The sequence below is a fragment of the Cucumis sativus genome, chromosome 1 (assembly GCF_000004075.3).
Source record: "Cucumis sativus cultivar 9930 chromosome 1, Cucumber_9930_V3, whole genome shotgun sequence".
Classification (NCBI taxonomy): Eukaryota; Viridiplantae; Streptophyta; class Magnoliopsida; order Cucurbitales; family Cucurbitaceae; genus Cucumis; species Cucumis sativus.
The window spans coordinates 31,030,887-31,056,286 of NC_026655.2; the positions used below are offsets into that span (position 1 = coordinate 31,030,887).

General features: G+C 33.4%; 2 protein-coding genes across 3 annotated transcripts in view; one reads left to right on the top strand and one right to left on the bottom strand.

Annotated features, from left to right (window-relative positions):
* LOC101215118 (exportin-4) overlaps positions 1-9,543 on the top strand; it is a 65,550-nt gene extending 56,007 nt beyond the window's left edge. For both annotated transcript variants that reach the window (XM_011661964.2, XM_011661965.2), the window contains 8 exons: positions 400-543; positions 6,432-6,539; positions 6,620-6,670; positions 6,758-6,835; positions 6,915-7,028; positions 7,473-7,675; positions 8,408-8,477; positions 8,728-9,543. In XM_011661964.2, the coding sequence (XP_011660266.1) occupies positions 400-543; positions 6,432-6,539; positions 6,620-6,670; positions 6,758-6,835; positions 6,915-7,028; positions 7,473-7,675; positions 8,408-8,477; positions 8,728-8,916 (957 nt within the window). In that variant the 3' untranslated portion in view covers positions 8,917-9,543. The remainder of the gene's footprint in view (positions 1-399; positions 544-6,431; positions 6,540-6,619; positions 6,671-6,757; positions 6,836-6,914; positions 7,029-7,472; positions 7,676-8,407; positions 8,478-8,727) is intronic.
* A 9,010-nt stretch (positions 9,544-18,553) lies between these two features.
* Positions 18,554-20,824, bottom strand: LOC101214882 (kirola). The gene is made up of 2 exons (XM_004142490.3): positions 20,445-20,824; positions 18,554-19,042 (listed from the first exon to the last, which is right to left on the bottom strand). The coding sequence occupies exons 1-2, from the start codon at positions 20,632-20,634 to the stop codon at positions 18,756-18,758; spliced, it is 477 nt and encodes a 158-aa protein (XP_004142538.1). The 5' UTR covers positions 20,635-20,824; the 3' UTR covers positions 18,554-18,755.
* Between the last annotated feature and the right edge of the window lie 4,576 nt (positions 20,825-25,400).

The following is a 25,400-nucleotide window of genomic DNA, read 5'->3' on the forward strand; positions in this document are numbered from 1 at the left end:
TTTCTAGTTAGCGTGAAGGGGAAATAAAATAATGGTGTTGTTGTGGGTCAAATTTATAACATACTATAAAATTGAACATCCCATATGCCTTGAAAGTCTTTCAATGTTAGAAAATGGTGTACCTAAAAGTTGCATATATCTCTCATTGATAAAAAAATATATTTATAAAAATGGCAATTGCTTCTGGGTTCTGTGGTTTGGGTTACTTTGAAGTTAAGTCACATTATGTTGTACCTTTTAAATGGTATTCAATCAGAACCTTTTCAGGTTCTTTTTGTCTGTGAGTTGACATTTAGATAGAAAGATCTACACCAAGAGATTCACTAGGTGCCTTAAAAAATGTATATGTGCTGGTTCTACAATTTATTTTATATATACTGATGGATTATGTTTTATTAGTCTGCAGTTGTGTATATGCTACTGAAATTTGTTGTTCACTGGGTGGATGGTCAAATTAATTACTTAGAAGCTCGAGAAACAGCTACTGTTGTTGATTTTTGCATGCGTTTGCTCCAGCTGTATTCATCACATAACATTGGCAAGGTAAGTTTCTACTTTATCCAATTAATTTGTAAATATTATTACTTAAAGTTTAGATCTCCTGTTAGATAGAGTTGCACATTTTAGTTTATAGTAATTTAGTTAAGAGAAATCTAGTTTTCCTTGGAAGTTAAAATCGTTGGACTCTCAACCCCTTCTATTCTTGGCCCTTGGGATATTAATAAAATTTAAGGTCTTTTTGGTAGAGAAACTAAAAACAAACATTTGAAAACAAGGAATTAAATGAAAACAGAGTTGTATTCATGTTTTCATACACGTGTTTGGTAGAAGAATTCAGAAATTAAATTCTTATTTATCAATTGTAGACTAGTTGTAGTTAAACACTAAATATTAGTTAGTTGACTAGAAATTATTATTAATTTATTTATGTTTAAAAAATTGTATAATTATTGTTTAGAAATTGTTACATATTATATTAAATTTGTCTTCATCCTCTAGCATAAGCTTAAGAGTTGTATTGGTGATTTTTTATTCGAGTTCATCCTCTAGCATAAGCTTAAGAGTTGAATTGGTGATTTTTGATTCGAGTTGAATTGGTGATTTAAGATAGAATCAAGTTAAATGAGTATGATTGTCTATAAAGGTTACAAAGCAATGCTTACCATTATGAGTTTAGACGGACTCCAAACATCCGTGTGAAGTAAGGAAAAAGGTAAGAAACCTTGTAAAGTTTGGGCAAATAAGTGGATCAATGATGTTTGGCAAAATGCAACTTTCACATTGACAAAAATGAATAATCAAGACCTCTAAATAAATTTGGAAACAAAAACTTTTAAGTAAAAGACATTAGCATGTGCTAATTTACGATACCAGAGCATTATACATTAACCGAAGGAGAATAGACACTACTTAGCCCTGAACTTGTTTATGACTAGCTGAAACTTCATCAAAGTATCAGAGACCACCAATCATCCTAGCACATCCAATCGTCTCCCCGGAGTCCTGATTCTGAAAGGCATAATGAGTGTCCCATAAGATAACTCGACAGTTAGTATCCTTAGAGGTTTACTAACCAACAACAAATTGCAAGCTAATTTTTGAACATGAAGGGATGACCTTCAAATTTTGGAGCAGTTAGTATCTTTAAAATTACCTTTAAATTTTGGCACTCCTTCTAGCGTCATGTTATATATTATATTAAATTTGCCTTCATAACTATTTGTTTGGTCACAAATGCAGAATCAATAGATTTTTTTCCAATCATAACATTCTTTCATTCCTGCCAACTTCAGAAAATAGGTTATTAATAGATGGAAGAGAGGTTTTACCAAGTATTGGACCTCTCTAACCTCATAAAAGTCAACATTTAGATCAGAAAGAAACTTGTAAATACGACCGTCAGAGGATGTACATGGGCAGCGGCGGGCTGTAAAAGATTTAGGGTTTTGTAGGTTTTTCATAAAGTTGAGTTTTATTGGGTTTTCAAAGAACCTGCACTGATACCACATCTTATAATCATCAATTTAATCCAAAATCCAAAAGTTTTAGTTAGTGGGTGAAGGCAATTTTAATATATTATAAAACTTATAGAAAAATTTGAACCTTTGGTCCCTATGGTTTGGAGTAAGTTAAAATTTAGGTCGGTTTATAATTTAAATTTACCCTTCATGGTTTGTTAAAATCTACATAATAAACAGTCCTTATTGTATGGACCATTTAAGAGAATTTAACAAACCACAGGGACTATATAGGACGATGTCACAGTATGGCATTCTGACAAAGAGTGGTCGTTGTGTGTCACCACCTCCCACCTATTCTATACATTCAATCAAAGTCGTCACTGTAAAGCTATTTTTATGTGCACAGGGTCTTACTATCTAATCTGATCATAATGTGCATTATTAGTGGAGTTTATAGTTGTGATTTATATTATTGTGAATAAAGATTATCATGATGCTGGACTTAATTGTTCTTGAAGATTGAAAATCCTTGTGGATTGTGACAACCAATAAATTTTCATGTTGATCTTGGAGATAAGGTAGGTAAGTACACTCTCTCCCTTCTCTTTCCCTCTTCCCCCTCTTCCATCCCTTCCAGCAGACCCTCCTCCCAACAACATGGAAGTGAAGAGCTGTAAAATTACCGAGTCCTTTTAATGCATGTGGTTCGAAAAGGGGCATTTCAATATAGAAGACGATAATTTTCGAAGAATTCTACAAGTCTTGAAGAATCAACTGAGATGGTTTATCGGGCCTTATCGGATTTAACTCAAGATGAGGAACACAAATTCTTCCTCAACAGTGGTAGAGATGCCGATGGAACTACAAGACTGACAAAGTTCAAAGCTTCTTCTGGATATCCAGTCATATGTGTTGCTCGAAATTCCTCAGGGTATCAGTCTTTTGTGCATGTCCATTTAGGGATTGCAGAACAAGGATGGGTTTCTTTCTTACACGTGCTGAAAAGTTTCTTAATGAATCATGACTATGGGTTGTGGCACTCATCTCTTCAACTGACACCTCGCTTCTATGGAAACCAGGTGAAGCATTTTACTCGCGACTCGCGCAGAGCCAAGCTATGCAGATAAAGTAAAAGTTTCAATTACATACTTTCCCCTGCGCAACATATGATAAAACAGAGTTTGATGCTAAAAGAAGCCAACTCCAGTCATTCCTCTGTTCCTCTTTCAGAATTACAGAGCTCTCAACAACAATGGGTTCGAAAATGTGATAAGGTTATTAGAGAAGATTTTATGATTTATGGATCATCAAAGGTTATTCATCTTTGGTGATTGGAAGGATATTTCTATTTCGGAAGATTCATTCCAGGTGAAAATCGTTATTAACCCTTTATTCGGCAATCAGGTGAAATCGTTTTGAATCCAGGTGAACCCTCCATTACAAAATGTCTTTCTAAAAATTTATGGTTTGTTAACAAAATGTCTTTCTAAAAAATCGTTATTAACCGTCCAAGGAATCAACCAGCCAAACAAAAAGAATTTCCTTTTCTACAAGGGTATAAGACTTGTTCAAATGAGCTTCAGTTAGCGAATCACCCTTCCTTTGCTGTTCGAATCAAACTCACAAGAGAAGAATTTGTTTTCGATTTTTGTCAAAGTCCGTCTTGAGGTCCCCATAGTCGTTCAGTGAAGAGATGACCGGAGAAGGTAGAGCAATAGGGGCGGGGGATGGAAAGGTAAGCGGAGGAAGTAGGTAGAGCAGTGCGGACGGGGAAGGAATAGTCGGAGGCCATCAACACGAAGGACGGCGGCAAGGGAGCTCTCTCTCTCTCTCTCTCTAACATTTAAGCGTAAAAGTTATTCTCTTTAGTAGAGCTGAAGAATGAGGGCAAGGGCAACTTCTTACTTAATTTTGGCGACATTGAATCATTGATAGTCCTGATATTGCCAAAAAAGATCTCTTTTTTAGTGACTTTTCTTATCCTATCGATATTTGTAGATTACAATCAATGGCTTTTGATGATGAAGATTGGGATTCTTTAAGCAAAATAAGCCTTCTATATTAAGAAACCTTTTTGCGGCAATCAGGAATCGTGCACCAGAATCAGGATCAGGCGGCTGGAAAAATTCAAATCCAACGGAGGTTCTTCAGAAAAATGTGGGCAATTGAAGAGTTGGAATGCTTCCTTTTTACAGCTGGCTCCAATGTTCGTGAGACAACTCAAAAGTTTTCTCTAGGTAATCAATTGTTGGGGAATTCGAAGAGAGAGAATATAGGCGGCCATGACTTTAATTCTGCGGAAAAAAAAAAAACGATTCTAATGCCAACAGTCAGACTGCTTTGGTCAATTCAGGATGTTCCCAAGGTCCCCAAAAAATCGCCAAGTGTCCGGTCACCTACAGTAATTCATTTATTGCGAAAACCCTTGGATTTTGGTATGTAGATAGGGCAGATAAAGGATCAGAAAAGTGTTTCCATTGCTGATTAGTTCAAAAATCCTTGTTTTGATTGTTCCCCCAACCAGAGATCATTGATTTGTATAAAAAAAGTACCCCGACCAGCAAATCTTTTCCAACATCAATCAAGAAAAATCCCAAGTGATTCAAGGCCTTCCTAAAATTCTTTAGAAAAGGATGCACGTCCTTTCGCAATGCTTGGACAGCCTTGGCAAATTTTGATCTTTTGAAAGAAAGCTGTTTGAAGATTCTTACTCCCGGATTCTCTTGTAACAGGTCAACTAGTCCATCCCCTTCCTCTAAATGCTCAATTTCATCATTCTCCCTTTAAAATCCCAGGCCCAGATTGTGATTTTGTGATAGGTGTTCCAATGTCCATCCTCAACAAATTCAAGGGCAGTAGAGGAAGGGTCCAAGAATGAAGATTCAGTGTTCAGTGTCAGTAATCAAGAATTAATACCAGAAAATGAGTTTTGTATAGAGGAAGCAGGGTGCAAAGTGGAGAGGCAGAGGACAAAGATTCCTTTGGAGCTGAGTTTGCTAATTTATTTCTTTCACCAGAAAAAAAGGAGTCCAGCAAGACAGAGGCTAACAGCATTCCCCTCCATCTGGTTCCGTTCATTGAAGCATGTGATTTAAATTGATTTGAGATGTCAGAGAAGTAGAAAATAAGGAGTTTTGTTTCAGTCTATTGAAGCTTGTGTTTTAATTTGATTAGCTTTGTTTGAACGTCAGAGAATCAATGAAGCAAGGAAACCAAACAAGTGGTGGTCAACATTAATCTTTTCAAAGCACCATGGAGCTCGAAAGGAATTGGCTGGATCTCCCTTGAAGCTCATGGAAAATCAGTAGGAATGTTGACCATGTGGGATGAAAGTTAACTTTCTGCTATTGAAGTTTTGAAATAGGGCTACTTGCTATCAGTCAAATGCAGATCATTGTGCATTAAGTTGTGTTGGGTAAGCATTATTTATGGTCCAACCAGTTACAGAGAGAAGAAAGTCATTTGGCCAGAGATTCTTTCCGTTATTGGTTTAGTGCAGAAGCTTGGTGTTTGGGAGGAGTTTCTTTCCCTCAGGAGGAGAGCGCTTTCCAGAAGGTAGAATTTCGCACGGCATGAGGAAATCCAATAATTTCATTGAAGAACCAAAACTCATTCAAGTTCCTTTGTTAAATGGGAAGTTTACATGGTCAAGAGATGGAAGAGTAGTTTCAAGATCATTGCTAGACAGATTTTTCATTTCTTTTGACTGGGACGAGGCTTTTGCAAACACACAAGTAACTCGGCAAATTTCATGAGGTTCTTCAGCATATTTTTTTCGAATGAGTTTAAGCTGCCAAAGATCCGAATAAACTCCTTCACACCTTCAACAGTGCATTGCTGTCAAGGCACTTATGGCGGAACTTGTATGTGATGGCTTTTACAATAAAGTCTCCTTTTGGTCCGATAAATATGAGATTGCTTGGCAGAATGCCGCTTTGTGGTGCTCTCCAAGTAAACTGTCTAAAGACTTCTCTTTGCAAGATATCCTACTAATTGGCAGGCTTTCTTCTATCCACCTTGATTATTGATTCAGTTTCGGTCACTTCCTCTAATGCTTCTTCCTTGGTTGATTGTATTCCTAGTCTCTTAGAATTTGTTTCTACATTTCCTTTTGAGATGTGTTGTTACCTATTGTTTGGTCCCCTCCTTTGTTTGGCTATGATACGGGTGCTAAGGGGTGTTTTCCTAGTTGAGTTTCTTGGGTGCACCGATCATTATTGATTTTGTATTGTATGCTCATTGTATCATCCTATTGTACCATGAACTTTTTTTCTCATTGTTTATTAATAAATGAGGCTGTCGCCTTTAAAAAAAATCTTGGAGATAAGGTTCAAATTGCGTCAAGATCTTTACAATCTTTCCATGACCATAAAGGTCACTTTGCTTTTAGATTTATATTATCCTTCCATGAATTTTATATCATAACAGTGGTTGATTGTTCTTCTATATATTCCATCCTCATGTCAACAGATATCGTTAAGTCTTTCAAGCAGCTTACTTAATGAGGCAAAAAATGAGAAGTACAAGGATTTACGTGCTCTTCTTCAACTTTTGTCAAATCTTTGTTCAAAAGATTTGGTAAGAAATTTTCTGGCAGATAGTATGTGTATGGTATATATATTAAGATTTTGTTGACAATCAGAAGTTGGCTATTTTAGGTTGATTTTTCATCTGATAACTCTGATGTGCCGGCAACAGATATTTCTCAGGTAAGTTAATTTGCAGCGTGAGTACTAGTTGAATTAATGCATTTTATATTAATTTTGTACTGAGATTTCAACACTCTGTTCTTGCAGGTCGTCTACTTTGGTCTCCACATTATCAGTCCTTTGATATCTTTGGATTTGTTGAAGTATCCAAAACTTTGCCGGGATGTAAGTTATTTTCAGTCGGTTAAAATGACGGTCTGCATCATTGGTTCATAAGGATGATGTATACTCTGCTTCTTTGCAGTACTTCTCTTTGTTGTCGCATTTGCTGGAGGTTTATCCTGAAACAGTTGCAAAACTGAATCATGAAGCTTTTGCCCAAGTGCTTAGGACTCTTGACTTTGGTCTCCACCATCAGGTAGATAAATGTTTGAGTTCATATCATTGGTTTCTGATTACTGAACTTGGAACTTAAGTTGAAATCTTGATGTTGTGAGAAGCTTTAATATTATCATTTATCAAGAAAATCGAGTTGTTCTAAAGTAGTAATGAAACTGATCCAAATGAGACTTCCATCCGGTACCAGGCAGAATTTTGCTCGATCCAAGTCGGATAAACCAAATGCTGGAAAAAAAGATTGAGTTCTGTCTTAGTTCTTGTTATTTCCTGTTTAATGATTCTCTTTCGTGCAGGGTGAACGTATGTTAGAAAAACGATAATAATTCATTATTATTTTTCTATTGTTAGGATTCAGTGTCACGAATTGTTGGAGTAAATTCTAGCACCTAACGTCCTTGATTTACGTCCTTGAGTTTTCAATGCTGGTCTGGTCCATTTATCTTACAGTTCCATGGTTTTATAGGACACAGAAGTTGTTGATATGTGCCTCAAAGCCCTAAAATCTCTTGCTTCATACCACCTAAAGGAAATTGGGTCAGGTAAGATTGGTTTGGGCTCCCAAGTAATTACCAGAAAGGATGCAAGTGACAGTGAAGCTGTGCAGGAAGGTATTCTGAGTGGATTCCTCAAGTCTCTTCTGCAGTTGCTTCTTTTTGAAGATTACAGGTTAATAAACATATCAACATTTCTGATTATTATTTTATATCTGTTAGTGTTTGGGCTAGCTTACGCACACATTGACTAGTCTCATAGGATAACCAACCTGACCCTATAACATTTGGATGTCAAGAAAACTCGTATTAAATTAATTCTTAAGCAGGTGATCATCATGGATTGAATCTCATGACCTTGGTTAGTTTTTTGAGACTGTCTCCTATTTTACCATTAGACCAATCCATGATGGTTTCAACATTTTTTATTATTCCAGTGGTTAAATGTACTCTTGATGACGTTTTTTTATCATAAGGATACCTACACCGAATAATTTCATCCGATGTTTGACAAAATAAGCTGATAAGGCCACTTCTATCGAATACGGAAAATAATTATACTGGAATTTACTGAGATGGGGTTTGAATTTTACTATTTTGAAATAAGAACATGAGGAAAATTACTATTATACTCTAAGAATTGATCTGAAATCAGCAGGAGACCCATAGCAAATGTAGAAAATTATTTACAAACTTGACCCAAGTGAATGACCTCTTCAGTCTGCAATGCTTATTATTATTATTATTATTTCCCTTCATCTCCAAGCTCTGTTCGACTCATTGAATATATTAAGATCAGGAGAGTACTTCTAGGAAGGCTTTTATGTTTCCCCCCAACCCCACAATCACATTAGGTTAATTATAATTAACTCGAACTAATAGTTTATTTAATTTTGTGTTATTCTAGCCCTGACTTGGTGGGGAATGCAGCCGACGCTCTCTTTCCTCTGATTCTCTGTGATCAAGGACTATACCAGGTATTTGCATTATTACAACTTTCTCGCCTTTTAATGAACCTTGAAAGATCTGGTAACGATAATGACATCTTTCACAAGTCTTTGATTTATCTTTTAGCTATGAATAATGTGAAGTGTATATGGTTGCCTTTTCCTTTTGGCTGAACTAAGAAAATATTGGTGTTGGATATGTTCCATAGACCCATACAAACATAGAGGCATTAAACCAACAATTTCTAAGAAGCTTTATGGTAATTTTCTTTTGTCACAGAAATTAGCTACGGAGTTAATAGAGAGGCAGGAAAATCCAATATTCAAGTCAAGGATTGTAAATGCGTTACACTCTCTGACCAGTGCAAACCAGCTTTCTTCAGTGCTTGATCGTATTAATTCCCAAAGATTTCGGAAAAATTTACACAATTTCCTAATTGAAGTTCGTGGCTTTTTGCGGACGGTTTGATATATTTGATTCATGTTACCTTGTTTAGACGTCAGTTGGCCAGCTTCGAAGATTAGGTTTCATAGTGGGGCATAATTCAAAATCATCCTCAACCTGAAGCTAGAAGATGCACAAATCCCAGAGGGCTGAAGTGAAAAATTAGCATTTGAAGACTTCAGCTAACTTGGCTCTTGTAAGAAGCCACACTATCAGGTCTGCTGCTTGTTTCTGGAAAAACTGTTGCCCCAAAATTTCAATGGTTGCTGGAGAAAATGTTTGGATACGCTGACTGTGGTGTGGTATTGCCTTTGTTGGTTTGGTGTTGGACAATTCACATTTTATGTTCTTTGGTTGTGGTTGGGTGGAATATGATCGATGTACGTTTAGGTACACAATGCAGTAGAGTTGAGTTTAGAACATTGTTAAATGTACAGTTTGAAGGTGCTTGTAAAGTTTTGATCTATTATAGTTCCGTTTCTATATCTGGAAGATAGAAGATTGTAACTAGGAACAAGATGGGATTTGATTTTCTTATGTTCTGAAAAACACTGGTTGGACAACGATTCCTAAAGGGTGATTGATAACTAACTTTGAGAACTTTTAGGGATGCTTGACACACCAATATGAGTCGGGTTAAATTGTTGAAAATCACCAACTTAATATTTGTCATGCCAATTTTAAGGGTGCGTTTGGGGGAGGGAAAGAGTTACGGGGAAAAGGTTTATGATAATTTAATGTTATGATAATATGTGTTTGGAGTTAGGGTTATTATTGGTAGTGTTATAGTAATGTGTTTGGGGGAGGAATATGAATGATAGTGTTATGATAATATGTGTTTGGAGGAAAGATTATTGTTGTAGTATTATGATAATATGCATTTGTAGGAAGGATTATATAATTGGTGTTATTATAACATGTGTTTGGGGGAAGAGTTATAAGTGTAGTATTAGGATAAGATGAAGTAAAGAAATTTGTAGGGTTATGAGAGGATGAAGTAGGATAATTTGTAGGGTTATTTATAACCCTTAATTCTAAAAAATGGAAACCGTTCGTCCAAACAAGGTTTAAGTCATAACTTTTTTCCTAATTTCCCTAAATCCTTGCAACAAACACACCCTAAATGTTAGTGGAGTTTAATTCATTGTTTTAACAAACTTACCTTAAACATGCTTCAATATTTTCACCCACCAGTCTATAACGACCCAATTTTTTATACTAAGTTGAGGTCTTTACTACTAAATTAGATAAAGATTTTCTAAAAGAAAATAAGTAAAGTAATATACTAAATCTTTCAATAAAAACCTCAAATACTTATTTATAAATTATAAAAAAATATGTAGAAATAAAAGTAAAATGTCAAGTACTAGTTCGGGTTCTATTTAAAATAATAAGAAAATATCATAAGAGTACTCATGAGTTTTGATAAAATACTGTAAACATAAAGGGAAACGATCATAAACTTTTTTTATGGCGAACTACGGTCATTTATTGTCATTCGCCACATTTCCTTTACTTCTACCTTTGTCTGAAAAGTATAAACATATACTCAATAAGAGACCCATTACTAACCCCACTAAGTGTTTGTTAATTTTCCATTAAGATCTTGTAAGAAGGTACCCTATAACTATCGTTATGTAGTGATCTCGAAGGAACATATTTGGCAGTGATTTCGAAGGAACACCAAAGAGAAACTAGTCTTCAACGCCTTAAAGGAACGTCTAAGAGAAATCAGACTGAAAGTGACCTCGTAGAATCACTCATAAAAGTTAGCCACATAGACATAAATAGTTGATGATCCCAAGAGACACCCATATGGGTATGACTCTAATAGACAAAGCATAACATCTTAGCCTATACATATAGCATATCATAAATATCATATCTTAGTCATACATATCTCAATCATAACATGTATCATTCATAACATATCTTAGTCATAATATGTCTTAGTCATAATATGTCTTAGTCATAATATATCTCAGTCATACATAACGATCATCTATGTAGCTATCTATATCAGTCATCTCTAACAGTTCCATTATGCATCCTAGCTACATTAATGCATAATAAGGGAAACATATGCATCCTAGCTACATTAATGCATAATAAGGGAAACATATGCAAGCTCTTCAATTTACTATCGAAGGTTTAATAGTAGAATCTGTTACTGATAGATTGTGCATCCTAGCTACATAAATGCATAATAAGGGAAACATATGCAAGCTCTTCAATTTACTATCAAAGGTCTAATAATAGAATCTTTTAATGATAAATTAGCTTAACAATTTTTCCTTAGTAGTCAGGATCCAAGTTAATTGTAAGGGAACCCAATAAATAAACTAATAATTTTAACAATTGGCTATGGACCAAAACTTCTAACAATTTTTCCTTAGTAGTCAGGATCCAAGTTAATTGTAAGGGAACCCAATAAATAAACTAATAATTTTAACAATTGGCTATGGACCAAAACTTCTCTCAAATTAACTTACCTAAAGTTGGGATTGATATCCAATTCAATATTTATTTTCACTTTGTGTGTGAATTTAGATTACAAAAGATTAAGAAGAGTTCTTCAAGATTTTCTTCTTCTTTCTTTCTATACGGTATATTTTTGGGTTTTGTTCTTTGGATTTCCTTTAGAAGATGGTGAGATGAAGAGAGGGTGAAGGAGAAGATGAACACACTGTGTTTTAAGTGGTTCGACAAATGCCTATGTCCACTATGTTTGGGAACGATTCATTTTTCATTACCAATCTTGTCTCCCAATTCTTTGAAATCTGAAGATAGCTTCTTGAATTCTTCAAGATTTTTCTGTCAAAGATTTGTTGTCATCCATCTTGAAGGTAAAGAACCTCTCCCTTACGTATGCACGGTTAGGTAGATCTTTGGACTTGTAGATTTCATCCAATTTTGTCCACATTCCATAAGTTGTTTCTTCACCAATGACCTCCCTAAGAACATTGTCACTTACATTTAAAACTATATGGCACTATAGGCTGCATTCTCTATAGTTTATTTGTCTTCTTGAGTCATTGTTTTAGGTAACTTTTCTAGATCTGTGAGGGCTTTCAATGTCTTTTGCTGGCCAACTATGACTTTGATTTTGGCTTTCCATAAGGTAAAATCTCCCTTACTATCGAACTTCTCAATATCATACCTTGCTACTGCCATTTTTGAGTTTCTTGAAATCAAGAATATGATTCTTGGAGCTTTTTTGAATCTTTCTGCAGGCTCTGATACCAATTTGTAGTGGGAGCCACATGTGTGGACACAAAGAAGCCACCTATTTGTATGTAATGGTGGGTTCTCTCTCTACTGTCTTTTACTTTCCCTCTCTTTTCACTTTGTGTATAAATTTGGATTACAGAAGATTAAGAAGAGTTCTCCAAAATTTTCTTCTTCTTTCTTTCTTTACTATATATTTCTAGGTTTTCTTCTTTAGGTTTGAAGATAGTGAGATGAAGAGAAGGTGAAGGAGAAGATGAACACAATGTATTTTGAAGTGATTTGACAAATGTTTGCGTCCACTGTGCTTGGGAGCAAGTTATTATTTTAGTTCAGTTTTTGTCATTCTCAAATATCAAGGTGTTACAAAGTATTTATAGATTTTCCCATGAGTCTTTAGTTAAGACTCTAGTTAAATCAGAAGTTAAAACTAACAAATTTAGCCATATTTCTTTTACAATAAGAGATAAATTGTTTTAGTAAAGTGTTTTCCACACCAACTTCATGCTCCAACAACCATCTCCAATGATAACTTCAACGACGACCGTGTTCAATAATCAACTTCCATGGCAACCACCTCTAATGATCAACATCAACGTTTACTATAGGCGACCAAGTCTAGCAAAGATTAGCTCAAGTGATCAACTTTGGCGATGATCGTCTATGACCGTTAGTCCTGATGATCACCTTGAGTGACTGGGTCCAACTACTAATTTTGTCGCTCATTTTCAACGACTAACTCTAGCAACCAATTCAACCAATCATTAATATCAATCAATATCTATTTATATAGAGATTAAAAAAACTCTTTTAGTTTTGTCTTTTTTTATATTTGATTCATGGTTTATGACGTTGATTTTATTGTAATTGTCCATTTTAACTCCATTTGTTTTTTTTAATTAATTATAGGTTTTCAGCTGTAAAATTTTGAATTCTCCACGTGGTCATTATTGACCATGGAATAGTAATAAACTCCTTTCACACATGTATACTAAAACGTAAACTTTAAAAATAGCAAAATACACAAATAATAGAAAGAAAAGGGTAATGGCTTTGTCTTATTCAAATAGTTTATTTTGTTTTTGTTATTTTTGAAAAAGTATCAGTCATTAATTTATTATTAATGCCTTATAACTTTGTAAGCATTTGAAAATGTTGGAGATTTTTTACTCCAGAAGGTCTGGAGAGAGTTCTTCCAAGAGCTAGAAGACTCTCGCTCCTGAAGTCGATCATCATTTTCGAAGATCGAAGCTTCTTTGAAGATACAAACTTTCTTCCAAGACTCCAACTTTAAGAACATCACATGCTCCGCTTCCTCCAAATCAAGCTCAAGCATCTACTCGAAGTTCAAATCCACAAATCAAATTTCTTCGAAAATCTCGTGCGAATAGTAAGACGTAGCTTTATACTTTTTAACTAATGTATAGAGGTGCAAGGAGGTGTTGGAGGATACCATGAATTTCACAAAGCTTGTAGTATTCTAATAATTTCTTATTTCATTTATGAAACTATATTGGACTAATTAAAATTGTGTTTGTTTTTGTAAGCATTATGTTTTAGATTGGGAAGACAACTTTATCATCAATTAACTTTATTTATATTATTTCATTTTTCATTCTTTTTTTTTTCTTTTTATGAAAAGAGTTTATGGTTACTCGTTAATTTTTTCATTTATTTAATTTTGTAGCTTTATAGCTGTGTATTCTTCTTGTGGTATTTATGTTGCCAATCATGTAAACTTATGTTGTTATATAGATATTTTCAGTTCCCTAAAATATAATTGTCCAATGTAAAAATGTCATTTATAATTGGGTTTAGGATTTAGTAAGGAATTTTAAAAAAAATATAGAACAAAACTAAAATTTATTTACACTATATAGAACATTTTTTTAAAAAGAAAAAGTTTACAAATCCACAACGTGAAATAACAAAAATATTCTACCATTAATCCGTCACACACGCTTGAAAACACGATTTTGTACCAAAGAGAAAATTAAGAAATTTTGGAAAAAGAAATGAAGAAATCATAAACGTGAAGTGAGAATATGAAGAAAAAGAAGTGATAATGTGAAGAGAAGAAATAAATTGCAAAAATGAAAAAAAAAAAAGAAGTGAAGTGAAGAATAGTCGTGCAATATTAAAAAACAACAAAGGATAAATGCTATGGAATTTGTAAAAAATCAATGGTGGCTCCATGAGTTTTAATTTTTTGTTATTCGAACGGTAAATATTTGTTGATTTTTTTACGCATTTATGTGGAGTGATTAGCTTTGAGTGGCTTCATGAAAATGTCTGCAATTTGATCTTCAGTCTTCACGTATTCAACTTGAACCTTCTTCCTTGAAATGCAACCTCTGATGAAATGAAATCTTGTATCAATGTGTTTGAGACGATCATGGAACACATGATTCTTTGCTAGAGCAATTGTTGACTTATTGTCTACATGGATCAGAATTGGATCATCTTGCAAAATCCAACTGTATTTAACAAATTTCTTAACCAAATGACATGACAGACACATGAAGTTGCAGCAACGTATTCTGTCTCACAAGTAGATAATGTCACAATAGGATGCTTCTTAAAACTCCAAGTAAATGCAATATTACCAATGAAGAAAATAAATCCACTAGTGCTTTTTCGATCGTTAGTATCTCCAGCCCCTTCACTATCATAATAGCCTTCAAGCTTGAATTATTTAGATGAAGAATAAAATAACTCATAATCAAGCGTACCTTTGAGGTAACGAAGAATTCTCTTTGCCACTTTTAAATGAGTAGTTGTAGGAGATTGCATAAATTGACTCACCATTAGAACGCTAAAAAGAATATATGGTTGTGTGCAAGTCAAATATCTCAAACTCCCAACCAAACTTTTGAAATATGAAGGATCAACATCTAGTCCTTCTTCATATTTGGACAGTTTGGTCCCAGTTTCAATTCAAGTTGTGACAGTCTTAGAATTGATCATATTGAACTTCTCTAGAATTTCTCTAGTATATTGTTCTTGAAAGATGAAAATACCTTCCTTTGATTGCTCCACCACAATGTCAAGATAATATGACATCAACCCGATATTTGTCATTTTAAATTCTTGGGAAATCGACTTCTTGAGATCTTCAAACATATGTGCACAATTTCCTATAAAAATTAAGTCATCCACATACAAACAAACCGCCAAAGTATCTCTATGACCAATAGTCTTAATAGAAAGATAATGTTCATAAGGGCACCTCAAATACCCATTATCAAGGAAATATTTGTTGATTTTGGTATTCCACATTCTTGGTGCTTGTTTCAATCCGTATAATGTCTTCTTCAATTTTAGAACTTTATCCTCTTGACCTCTCACATAATAACCAAGAGGTTGTTCTAAGTAGACTTCTTCTTCTAGATATCCATTCAAAAATGTTGATTTGACATCAATCTAAAAGATCTTCCAATTATTTTGAGCAGCAAGAACAACTAACAACCTTATAATTTCCAAACGAGCAACAGGAGCAAATACTTCATAATCAATGCCTTTTCTTTGAGAATAATCTTTTACAACTAATCTTATTTTGTATCTCTCCACTTCTCCCTTTTCATTTCTTTTAATCTTGAACACCCATTTGACACCTACGGCTTTCTTTCCATTTGGAAGAGTAGAAAGTTCTCACGCATCATTCTTTTTTATGGTTTTTATCTCTTCATCCATAGAAATCTTTCATTTATAATTTTGTGAAGTTTCTTCAAAACTAAAAGGTTGACTGTCATCAAATAGACAAAAGAGAGTAAGGTTATTAAAACATGGACTTAACTTCAGTTTCATCATATATGTCTCGAAAACTTCTCATGCCACGAGGTCCTTCACTTGAACTTGTAGATGATGAAGATGTGCTTTGTTGTGGAGTGATTAGCGATGTTGGTGGTGTAGATGTAGAAGCAATAATGTCACTAGGCTCATCTTGATCATCAAGAAAAAGCAAAAATTTGTCGTCTTGTTGCATTCCAATTCCATGATGCTTCTTCATCATTTCCAATTCCATGATGCTTCTTCATCAAATAAAACATTTCTACTTACCATCGTCTTCTTTGTAATAGAATTATAAAGCTGGTAGTTTTTTGAGCTTGCATCATAGCTAATAAAAACATGTTTCTCACTTTTATGATCTAGCTTGCTAAGCTTTTGATCAAGCATATGTGCATATGTGATACATCCAAATACCCTCAAATGAGCAATGGATGGTTTTCTTCCCGTTTGTGCTTGCTTAGGAGGTTTTTTCCATAAGCTTCTAGTAGGGAAACGATTTGACAAGTACACTGCCCATTCAATAACCTACGCTCAAAATTCTTTTGGTATCTTCTTGCCCTTCAACATGATTCGAGTCATGTTAAGTATTGTTTGGTTCTTTCTCTCAAAAACACCATTTTATGTAGGAGTAAATGGAACTGTCATAGGTCGATGAATTCCATTTTCTGCACAAAAAGTTTTGAATTCATTTGAAGTGAATTCACCTTTCCTATATGATCTCAAAGCTTTAATGTAATAACCACTTTCTTTTCCAACAAGGGCTTTAAATCTCTTAAACATGCCAAATACTTCTGATTTCTCCTTGACAAAATAAACTCAAATTTTTCGGTTAAAAGCATCAATAAATAATAAGAAATAATTATTCTTACCGAAAGAATTTGGTTTGATTGGTCCACAAAGACCAGTGTGAACTAACTTTAGTGGTCTCCTTGCTCTTTAAGATGATTCTTGTGGAAAACTCTTCCTTGATTGTTTGCCATAAAGACAACCTTCACAGAATTGATCTGGATGTTTGACATATGACAACCCTTTCACCTTGTCCTTCCTGACTAATAGTTTCAAGCCATCAAAGTTTAAATGCCCAAATCTCAAGTGTCATCTCCAATTTGGATCTTTCAAACATGAGTTTAAACATTTAGCACCATCAGTTTGAATGTTTAATAAAAACATTCTATTTTTCGTCATTTGCACTTTTTAGCAATCATATTGTCATGATTATCTCTTATCAAAAGACTATAATCCTTCATCAAAATATTATAACCTTTCTCTAAGAGTTGTCTCAAACTCAAAATGTTGTTTTTTATATTAGGCACAAAATAAACATTAATGATAAACTCATGCTTCTCATTCTTCAAATGGATCAAAATCTTACATTTTCCTTTAATTGAATTTTTTGTGGCATCACCAAATACAATATCACCACCAATAGGTTCATCAAGCTCCATGAACATCGATTTACTTCCACACATTTGATTGCTTGCACCAGTATCGAGATACCATGCATTGTTTTCACATGTTTTCACACATTTGCATGCTAGAAGCAATGATGAATCGCCTCTTTCTTCATCTTTCTTAGCATAATTTGCATTTTCTTCAACCCTATTTCTACATTCTCAGGAATAATGGTTTTATTTATGACAATTATAACATTTAACCTATCTTTTGTCATACCGTCTGTCATTATTTGATCTTTCTCCATTTGATCTCGAATAATATTGTCTTCCACGATCTCTTGATGAACTTGAGCTTGAATTACTCTCATAAAATTTTCTTTGACCTTAGTTTCCTTGACCACGACCTCTGAAATCACCACGTCCATGATTGCCACCACGTCCTCGACCTCTATTGCCCTTTTTTAGCCTGTCTTGTCTTTTTATTGCATCTTTGACTGAAAAAGTTGTTCAATTGTATGCTTGTTCTTTTTAAGAAGTTTCTTTTTATAGGCTTGTAAAGAACCCATAAGTTGATCAGTGGACATTGAACTCAAATCCTTTGACTTTTCAATAGCTACAACAATGAAATTGAATTTCTCATTCAATGAGCAAAGTATCTTTTCTACTACTTGCTCATCACTTATTATCTCACCATAGGATCTTTTCATTTCATTTACTACTGCTAGCAATTTTGAAGTATAATCTGAAACTGATTAAGACTCCTTCATAAGCAATGATTTATAATCAACTCTTAATTTTTGAATGCGAACCTTCTTGACTCGATCTACTTCTTTATACGTATTCTCCAAAATTTGCCATGCTTGATGTGTAGTAGTTGCTCCAGAATTTTTTTCAAAATTTGAATCATCAATGTATGAATGAATGATGGTGAAAGCCTTTTGATCTTTTTTCCTTGTATTTTTTAAAGTTTCTCATTGAGCTTGGCTCAAAGTTGCATCACTTTCTGGCTCTTCATAACCATTATTAATAATGTCCCACACATTTTGTGAACCAAGTAGAGCTTTCATTCGAATACACCAACTGCTATAATTTTCTTTCGTAAGTCGAGGAACTTGGAATGAAACTAAATTATTTTTTAATTTTCCATTTGTAAAAACAAATTTTTAAAACTCAAAACTCAAGCTCTAATACCACTTTGTTAGAAGCGAGTGATGATAAACACCCCAAATAAATAATCACCAAATAGAATATTTGAGAGCGAGGAAATAAAACAAATTTATTGGAAGACCCATAACTTTCTTGATGTGTATTCTACTTCACATTTGGATGATTTAGATTACAACATTTCACGAGCTTAACTCATACCACAAATTAAACACAATTTAACATTTTAACTCACCTCTTTTAATTTGTTCTAAAGCCTCATAAGTCAATTCTCACATATTGCATGTTTCATTTTGAACAGGAAAAACAATAAGCATCGACGGCTTTGGACATTTCGACAAACAAATCCAAGTGGGTTTGAGGTAAAGGCACATTTTCATCAGCCTTTTCAAACTCAACAGTCCATTCTGCAAAGCTTTCTCCTATTTCGTTTGATCTTCCATTAACAGCTTCAACCCTTGCTCTAAGCATTTTGTAATAGTTTAGCATATCTCCTTCAACAGCTTCATAGACTATGCATTTCTTAGCATCATCTGCAACTTTTATTAACCATTTTTCTGATACAACTTGATCTCCTGTTTAACCGTTAAATTTAAAAATTAAAAAACCCCTTTTGTATATATATATATATATATATTATATACACACACAATTAAAATTAGAATCCAATAGGCTTAAAATTCAAAGTTTTAAGTTATTCTATACTAGAAATGCAAAATTTAAACATTTAGGAAATACTAGATAGACACTTTTTACTAGAGTTTAGGAACTAAGGGAGAAGTAAACTTACCCTAATGTTAACAACCTTGTTTATTAACTGTTTCGTTTTTTGTTTTTAAAAAATAGGTCTACAAGTTTCACTTCTATTTATCGGTCTTCATGTTTTGTATCTACGTTGCAACTTTGAAACTTAAAAAAAACTAGTTTTTGCTTTGAAAATTTAGCTAGATTTCAACTTTTATGCTTAAATGATGCATACTATTATAAGGATATAAGAAAAAATAACTTTAGTTTTCAAATACCAAAAATAAAAGACGGAATTGTTATTAAATGAAGAAGCCTTAGTTCTTAGTTTTTTGTTTTCTAAAATTGAGCTTCTAAATACTACTTTATATTTTGTTTACCCATTCTACAAATGTTTTCAAAATCCAAACCAATTTAGGTATGAAAACTAAAGATTAATAGAGGTTTTTATTTTCAAATTTTTGTTTACAAATTTTTGGTTTTAGAAAAGCAAAAATGTTTCTTGTCCACTTTAATTTTTTAATTTTTTATATTTTAAGAACATTTTGATAGGAATTATAAAAGAATTGTTTCCAAAATCTTTAATTTTAATTTTAAGACATGCAATGGTTTTAAAAAATATTGTAATGTGCAACAATCTTTTTGTTTAGTGGGTTAAGAGGTTTGAGTAACATTTTCAAATATAGCAATTAAAATTCAAAGTCGTGATAAATTTAGAAATAGATATAAAAGTTTAAATTCAAATCTTAACTCTATTAACGATATACTATATCGTTGATTAAGAAGGGTCAAGATCAAGGATAGTGTCTAATTGCATGAATAATTCTTTTTCGAATGGTACTCCAAAATATTGTTGTTTCACATTTTATTTCCACCTAATGTTGACAATGATATCATAAGATCTTCTAAAAAGAAAATTTTACAAATAGAAAACAAATTATCAAACTATTCACATAATTAACAAAAAGAAAAAAAAAATTGATAAACAATACTTCTACAGGTTTCTATTTCTTTCTATTTTTGATAGTTATAGATAGAATTCTATTAAGATAGTTATAGATTGTAAGAGAATGGTTTAAAATTTTGTTATAGCTTACAAATCAAAAGTTAGAAAATGAGAAGTAATTAAGCACAACATAATTAATAATGAGAAGAAAGAAAAAGGTTGAAAAATGTGAAATAAAAGAGAAGAAGTATAATTTAAAGAGAAAATGTATATATGAAATGTCTCACCAAGATGGTACTGAAAATGTACAACACTTCCAGAAGAGAAAGTTCGTCCCTCTACAACCTCGATGGTTTTGTAAACATCAGGAAACATTTTCACCAAATCCCCCAAATCGTTCCTTAAGAACCCATAGAACTTCTCAGCTGAAGAATGTTTTAACTTAAACTTTTTCTCAATGCTATCACTTTCCATCATTTTCGTCTTTTCATTTCCTTGCAACTATGATTTTATAGTGATTTTGCATTCAATATTTTGCCTCTTTTTTTTCAAACATCACTCAACATAATATCATATGATTTTTGGCTCACTTTTTCTTCTTCTATTTATTTATTATTACTATTATATTGGTGCATTATTGTGGCTTTTCATCATGACCACATTCCCCCAGTAATTAATTTAATTGTATTTTAATTTCACTCTTTGTATAGATTTTATTCCCAATTTAATTTAATTACTTAGATGGTTTGACTTTGGAGTAAAATTTGGAATATGTCCGAAATTTGATTTGATGTTTTATTCCCAATTTAATTTGACTTGTGGATAAACTTTGGTTGGTTTGAATTTGTAGTAAAATTTGGAATATGACACCCAATGTTAATTTGAGATCAATTTGAGGTTCTTATCTACATTTACTTTGACCTAAGGATAAACTTAGAGATGATTTGAATTTGGGATAAGTTTGACATTTTGCTCACAGTTTAATTAGGATAATAGATTAAATTTTATAATTTTAATTTGGGATAAAATTTTACCTACATAAAAAAAATTAATTCAAAATAAAATATAAAATTTGATTAGGATAATAGACTAAATTTGATCACGAGACACATCAAGACATTTCAGTTAGGGGTTGAAACTTCTATAGCACCTTCACCATATCTCAAAACCAAAAGGTGATAATGTATGCAGTAAAGAAAGTAATACAATGCAAGTTAGAGTTTTTAGGATAGTTGGAAAAGGGAAAGATGAATCATAGAAAAGGTATCGTTAATAGAGATGGAGGTTGCAATGCCATAATTACAAAATAGAGAACTTTTAGAGCACCATAAAGCTGCTAAATTGGGGTATATTCTCCCAGAGACGATGCCCAGTTGTGCTGCCTCCATTTTCGAATGTTGGATTCATTTTGCTCCAACCAAAGACACCCTAGAGTTGATACCAATTAGTATTGATTGTTCTAGATATGGTCTTTCATGTGAAAATTAAAGGGTGGTGAGAACAGTAAACAGAAGCTACCTCGATATATGCATCAAACAAGGCCAAATTCATGTGAAAATTCTAACTTTCTCTTAATTACAGAGAGTAACTTTATTATTGTTTTTAAGGTCATGTGATTTTGTTTCTTATATAATAAAATATAAAATTTAGGACATGTTTGGTAGAAAATCTGAAAACAAAAATTTGAACACAAGGGATTAAAGGAAGAGAGTTATATTTCATGTTTGATATCAAATTCAGAAATTGAATTATAATTTAGAACTCATCTGAATTGACTAAAAAATATGTTTAAAAAAGATCATCGTTATTTAAACTCTTTCAATAAAAAACAACGTTTAAAATACACTTTAGATGTAAAGACCCAACATCTCTAAGAGAATAAACACCTGAAAAAAGATAGTGGCTTTTGCTAGATGCATGTTATCGACCCTGCAAACACACAACCAATTTCACTAACTCATTAGTGGGCTCAATTCCATGTCCTTTTGTCTATTTAAAGGTCCAATTTTCAAAGCCCATTGTAAACTCACCAAAGTTCAACACCTCACATTTCATTAACTCTTAGTGGTCCTTGTGTCATCACAACGAACTTCCACTAAGGCCATTAATGAGTTAGTGAAATTATACAAAATTGAACTTTCTCTTAGTAGGCTTGGTGCCATCACCATGAGCATGTACATAGCTCACTAAGAGTTGGAGGAAAAATTCAAAAATTTCCACTAACTTTAGTTAAAAGGTAAAATTGTTATTTGACCATTCATGTCAAAGTCAAACTTTTACTTTTTCAAGCCAAAAAACAAAACTTTGACTTTTGCTATTCGGGAAACTTAATGGACCTATAGATCATGGGCTTCAATGATATGAGATTAACTGGCTAAATCATTCTAGATCAAGCTAATCAACATCCGTTAACTAGTGTGTCATTCTACTAATGTAAAACCCCAAATCTTTAGGAACCCTTAAGAGTTACAAGGACTTTGTAAAGGAAAGAGAAAAGGAGTTAGTAAGTTTTTGAAAGGAAAATCTTTGAAAAGATAAGTTAAAGGATAAGTGACATGGCTTGTGCGACATTAAAACTAAGGTGAAGTTTTTGGTTGAGTATTAAGGTTTGAATGTTAATTGTATTAAGTAAAAGAAGGAGAACTACATCAAATTTAGCTAAATGTTGTTAGGCATGAAAGGAAGCAAGCTAAGGGCCAAAATATGTCAAGAAAACTTCTAAAGGAGGTTGTTGGGTGACCAAGATGGGCTTAAATAACCTCTAAATGAAGGTTTGGACGGCTATGGTTAAATGCAAGTATGGTCGAGAATTTCCTAAGTACAAGGAAGGGTATGTTGGTAGCCAACTAAGAAAAAAAATAACCTTTAAAGGGTTGTTGTAGGCGGCCAAAGTTGATGTGAGAACCTCTAAGACATTGGGCGATAAGGGTGCTAGGCAAGGAGGCTTGATGTTCACTATGCAAGGAGGTTGGTCATGTGCTAGGAGAGATGATGATCTAAGAGGTTAGTAGGTGAAGTGACTAGAGGACCAAGAGGCTAGGTAATGCACCCAAAGAGGGTTGTGGCCATGGTCATGAAGAGGTTAGCATGACATTTTGTTTAAAGTTTAGACGAGGAAAAAAGGGAAGTGGTCAACCAATTAAAGCAAGTCAGTTGAATGTTTTCCAAGTGTCTTTCAACGTGCTGCATGCATTTTATGACAAGCAAGATGTGGTTTGAGCAAGTAGGAGGTGGCTTAAGCTAAGCTGGAGGTGTCCACAAGTTGGCATGCAGAGTTTTCTATAAAAGGGTCACTTTAGACAACAAAGGAAAATAAACCACTCATGCATTTCAATTCAAACTACAGTTAAACATTTGGTTTATGAGTTTAAATTACTAAGGAGGGATGTTGGATGGAAAGAAGGCAATCAGTGCTAAGTTTGACTAAAAGAAAGGCGAGAAGGTCATTTTTGTAGAAATTCTAAATAGTCTTCACTTCTAGAAAGCTACAAAACGCAATATTTTGAATCGTAAGATAAAATTTTGTGGTATGAAAGTTAAGAAAAATATAAGAAAGTTTGTAGAAGGAATGTTTCTAATTTGAGGCTTGGATCAAAAGTTATAAGCATTGAAAGTGGATTGATGAATTTTGGCAATTTCACATTTTCTGGGCAACCGTTGAGCGGTCGGACAACTAGACGTGGAAAGGCTAGACGTGCGCATGCAAGGAAAATATGAAGGCTCAGTTGTTTTGAGGTAAGTGGCACGACCATGGCACAATCGAGCGACAAGGACATGCTCTGGCTCCACGTAGGATGTCCATAGAGTGAGGCGGCATTGGAGATGCCACTCCTTGTCCCTGTCCCCGCCCTCTATCCCATTCGAGTATTTGAAATTCTTTATTTAAGATCTTTTTTTCATTTAAATAAAATAAAATTGTTATTTATTTGAGTAGTAATGACATCAACATAGTATAAGAAGTTGGGTTGTTACACTCTTGACCGAGGAAGTTAGGCTGGAGCTAGTTGACTCTAACTGTGAGTGGTTCTTTTTACAAATACTTACAAAAAAAAAAAATTAAGATGTATTTGAATCCTTAAATAGATTTCCATTGAAAGTATGTTGTGAATTACCTTTTGCTTTCAAATTCTTAAAGTGTGTGTGACATATGAATGAATCGAAGGACTAGAATGAGACAATAAACTATTCAAGTAGTATAGTGTTTGAACTTCCAACGGAAGAAAATCTTTCTAAAACTATTCTTTTAAACCTCATATGACAAATCATAATTTAAACATGTGATATATATTATTTAGAATGTTGGTATTAGTTGAAAAATGCTTGTGACATGTTAAAGGCTGAAATAAGAATATCCTTATACCATTGTGCGATAGAATGCCGTATTCATGTTGTCTAATCTTGAATAGGATGCTTCATACTTGTTGTGTGATCTGGTATGAGATGTCTTTTACTTGCTACGTAATCTGGCATTGGAAGACGCGTTAGAAGTAAGAAAAATGGATGATAATTGCTAGTAGGGGTGTACAAATATGTGTTGAACCCGAATAACCTGGACTACCCAACCCATATTATAAGGGTTAGGTTGGGTTAGGTTAAAATATGGGTTGAGTTCGGTTAAAAAATTTTGATTTTTTTGGGTTGGATTGGGTCTTGGGTTGGAGGGTTGAAAAATTCGGTTCAACCAAACCTAACCCGAATTAATATAATATGTATATATATATATATATATATAAATAAATATTATTTTAATAAAAAACAAATTAAAGGTATATAAATCTTGAATTTATTGTAGGAATCTTTGATTTATATATGTTTGAAATTTAAATGTAACAATTTCAAACTTCTATAACCATTAGAAACTAGAAAACGGGAAAAACAATTTAAAAAAAATGATATATACAACCCGACAACCCAACCCAACCAAACCCATATTTTACGGCTTGGGTTGGGTTGGGTTAGAAACTAAATTCTGGTTATTCGGGTTGCCAACCCAAATAACCCGAAAATATGGGTTGGGTTGAGAATGTCTCACAACCCAACCCGATTTCACCCCTAATTGCTAGTGCGTTGAAATTTCTCTGGATGGCCGTAACTTGACAAAGGAGTATCGTAAACGCTTGAGCCAAGGTAATTCTAAACAAAGGGGTTGGTTCAAGCAGTGATGCTTTGATTTAAATAGTTATTTTTTAAACATGACTGTTTTTCTTACCTCTATTTTCTTATTTTAGAAAAAACATGCAAAT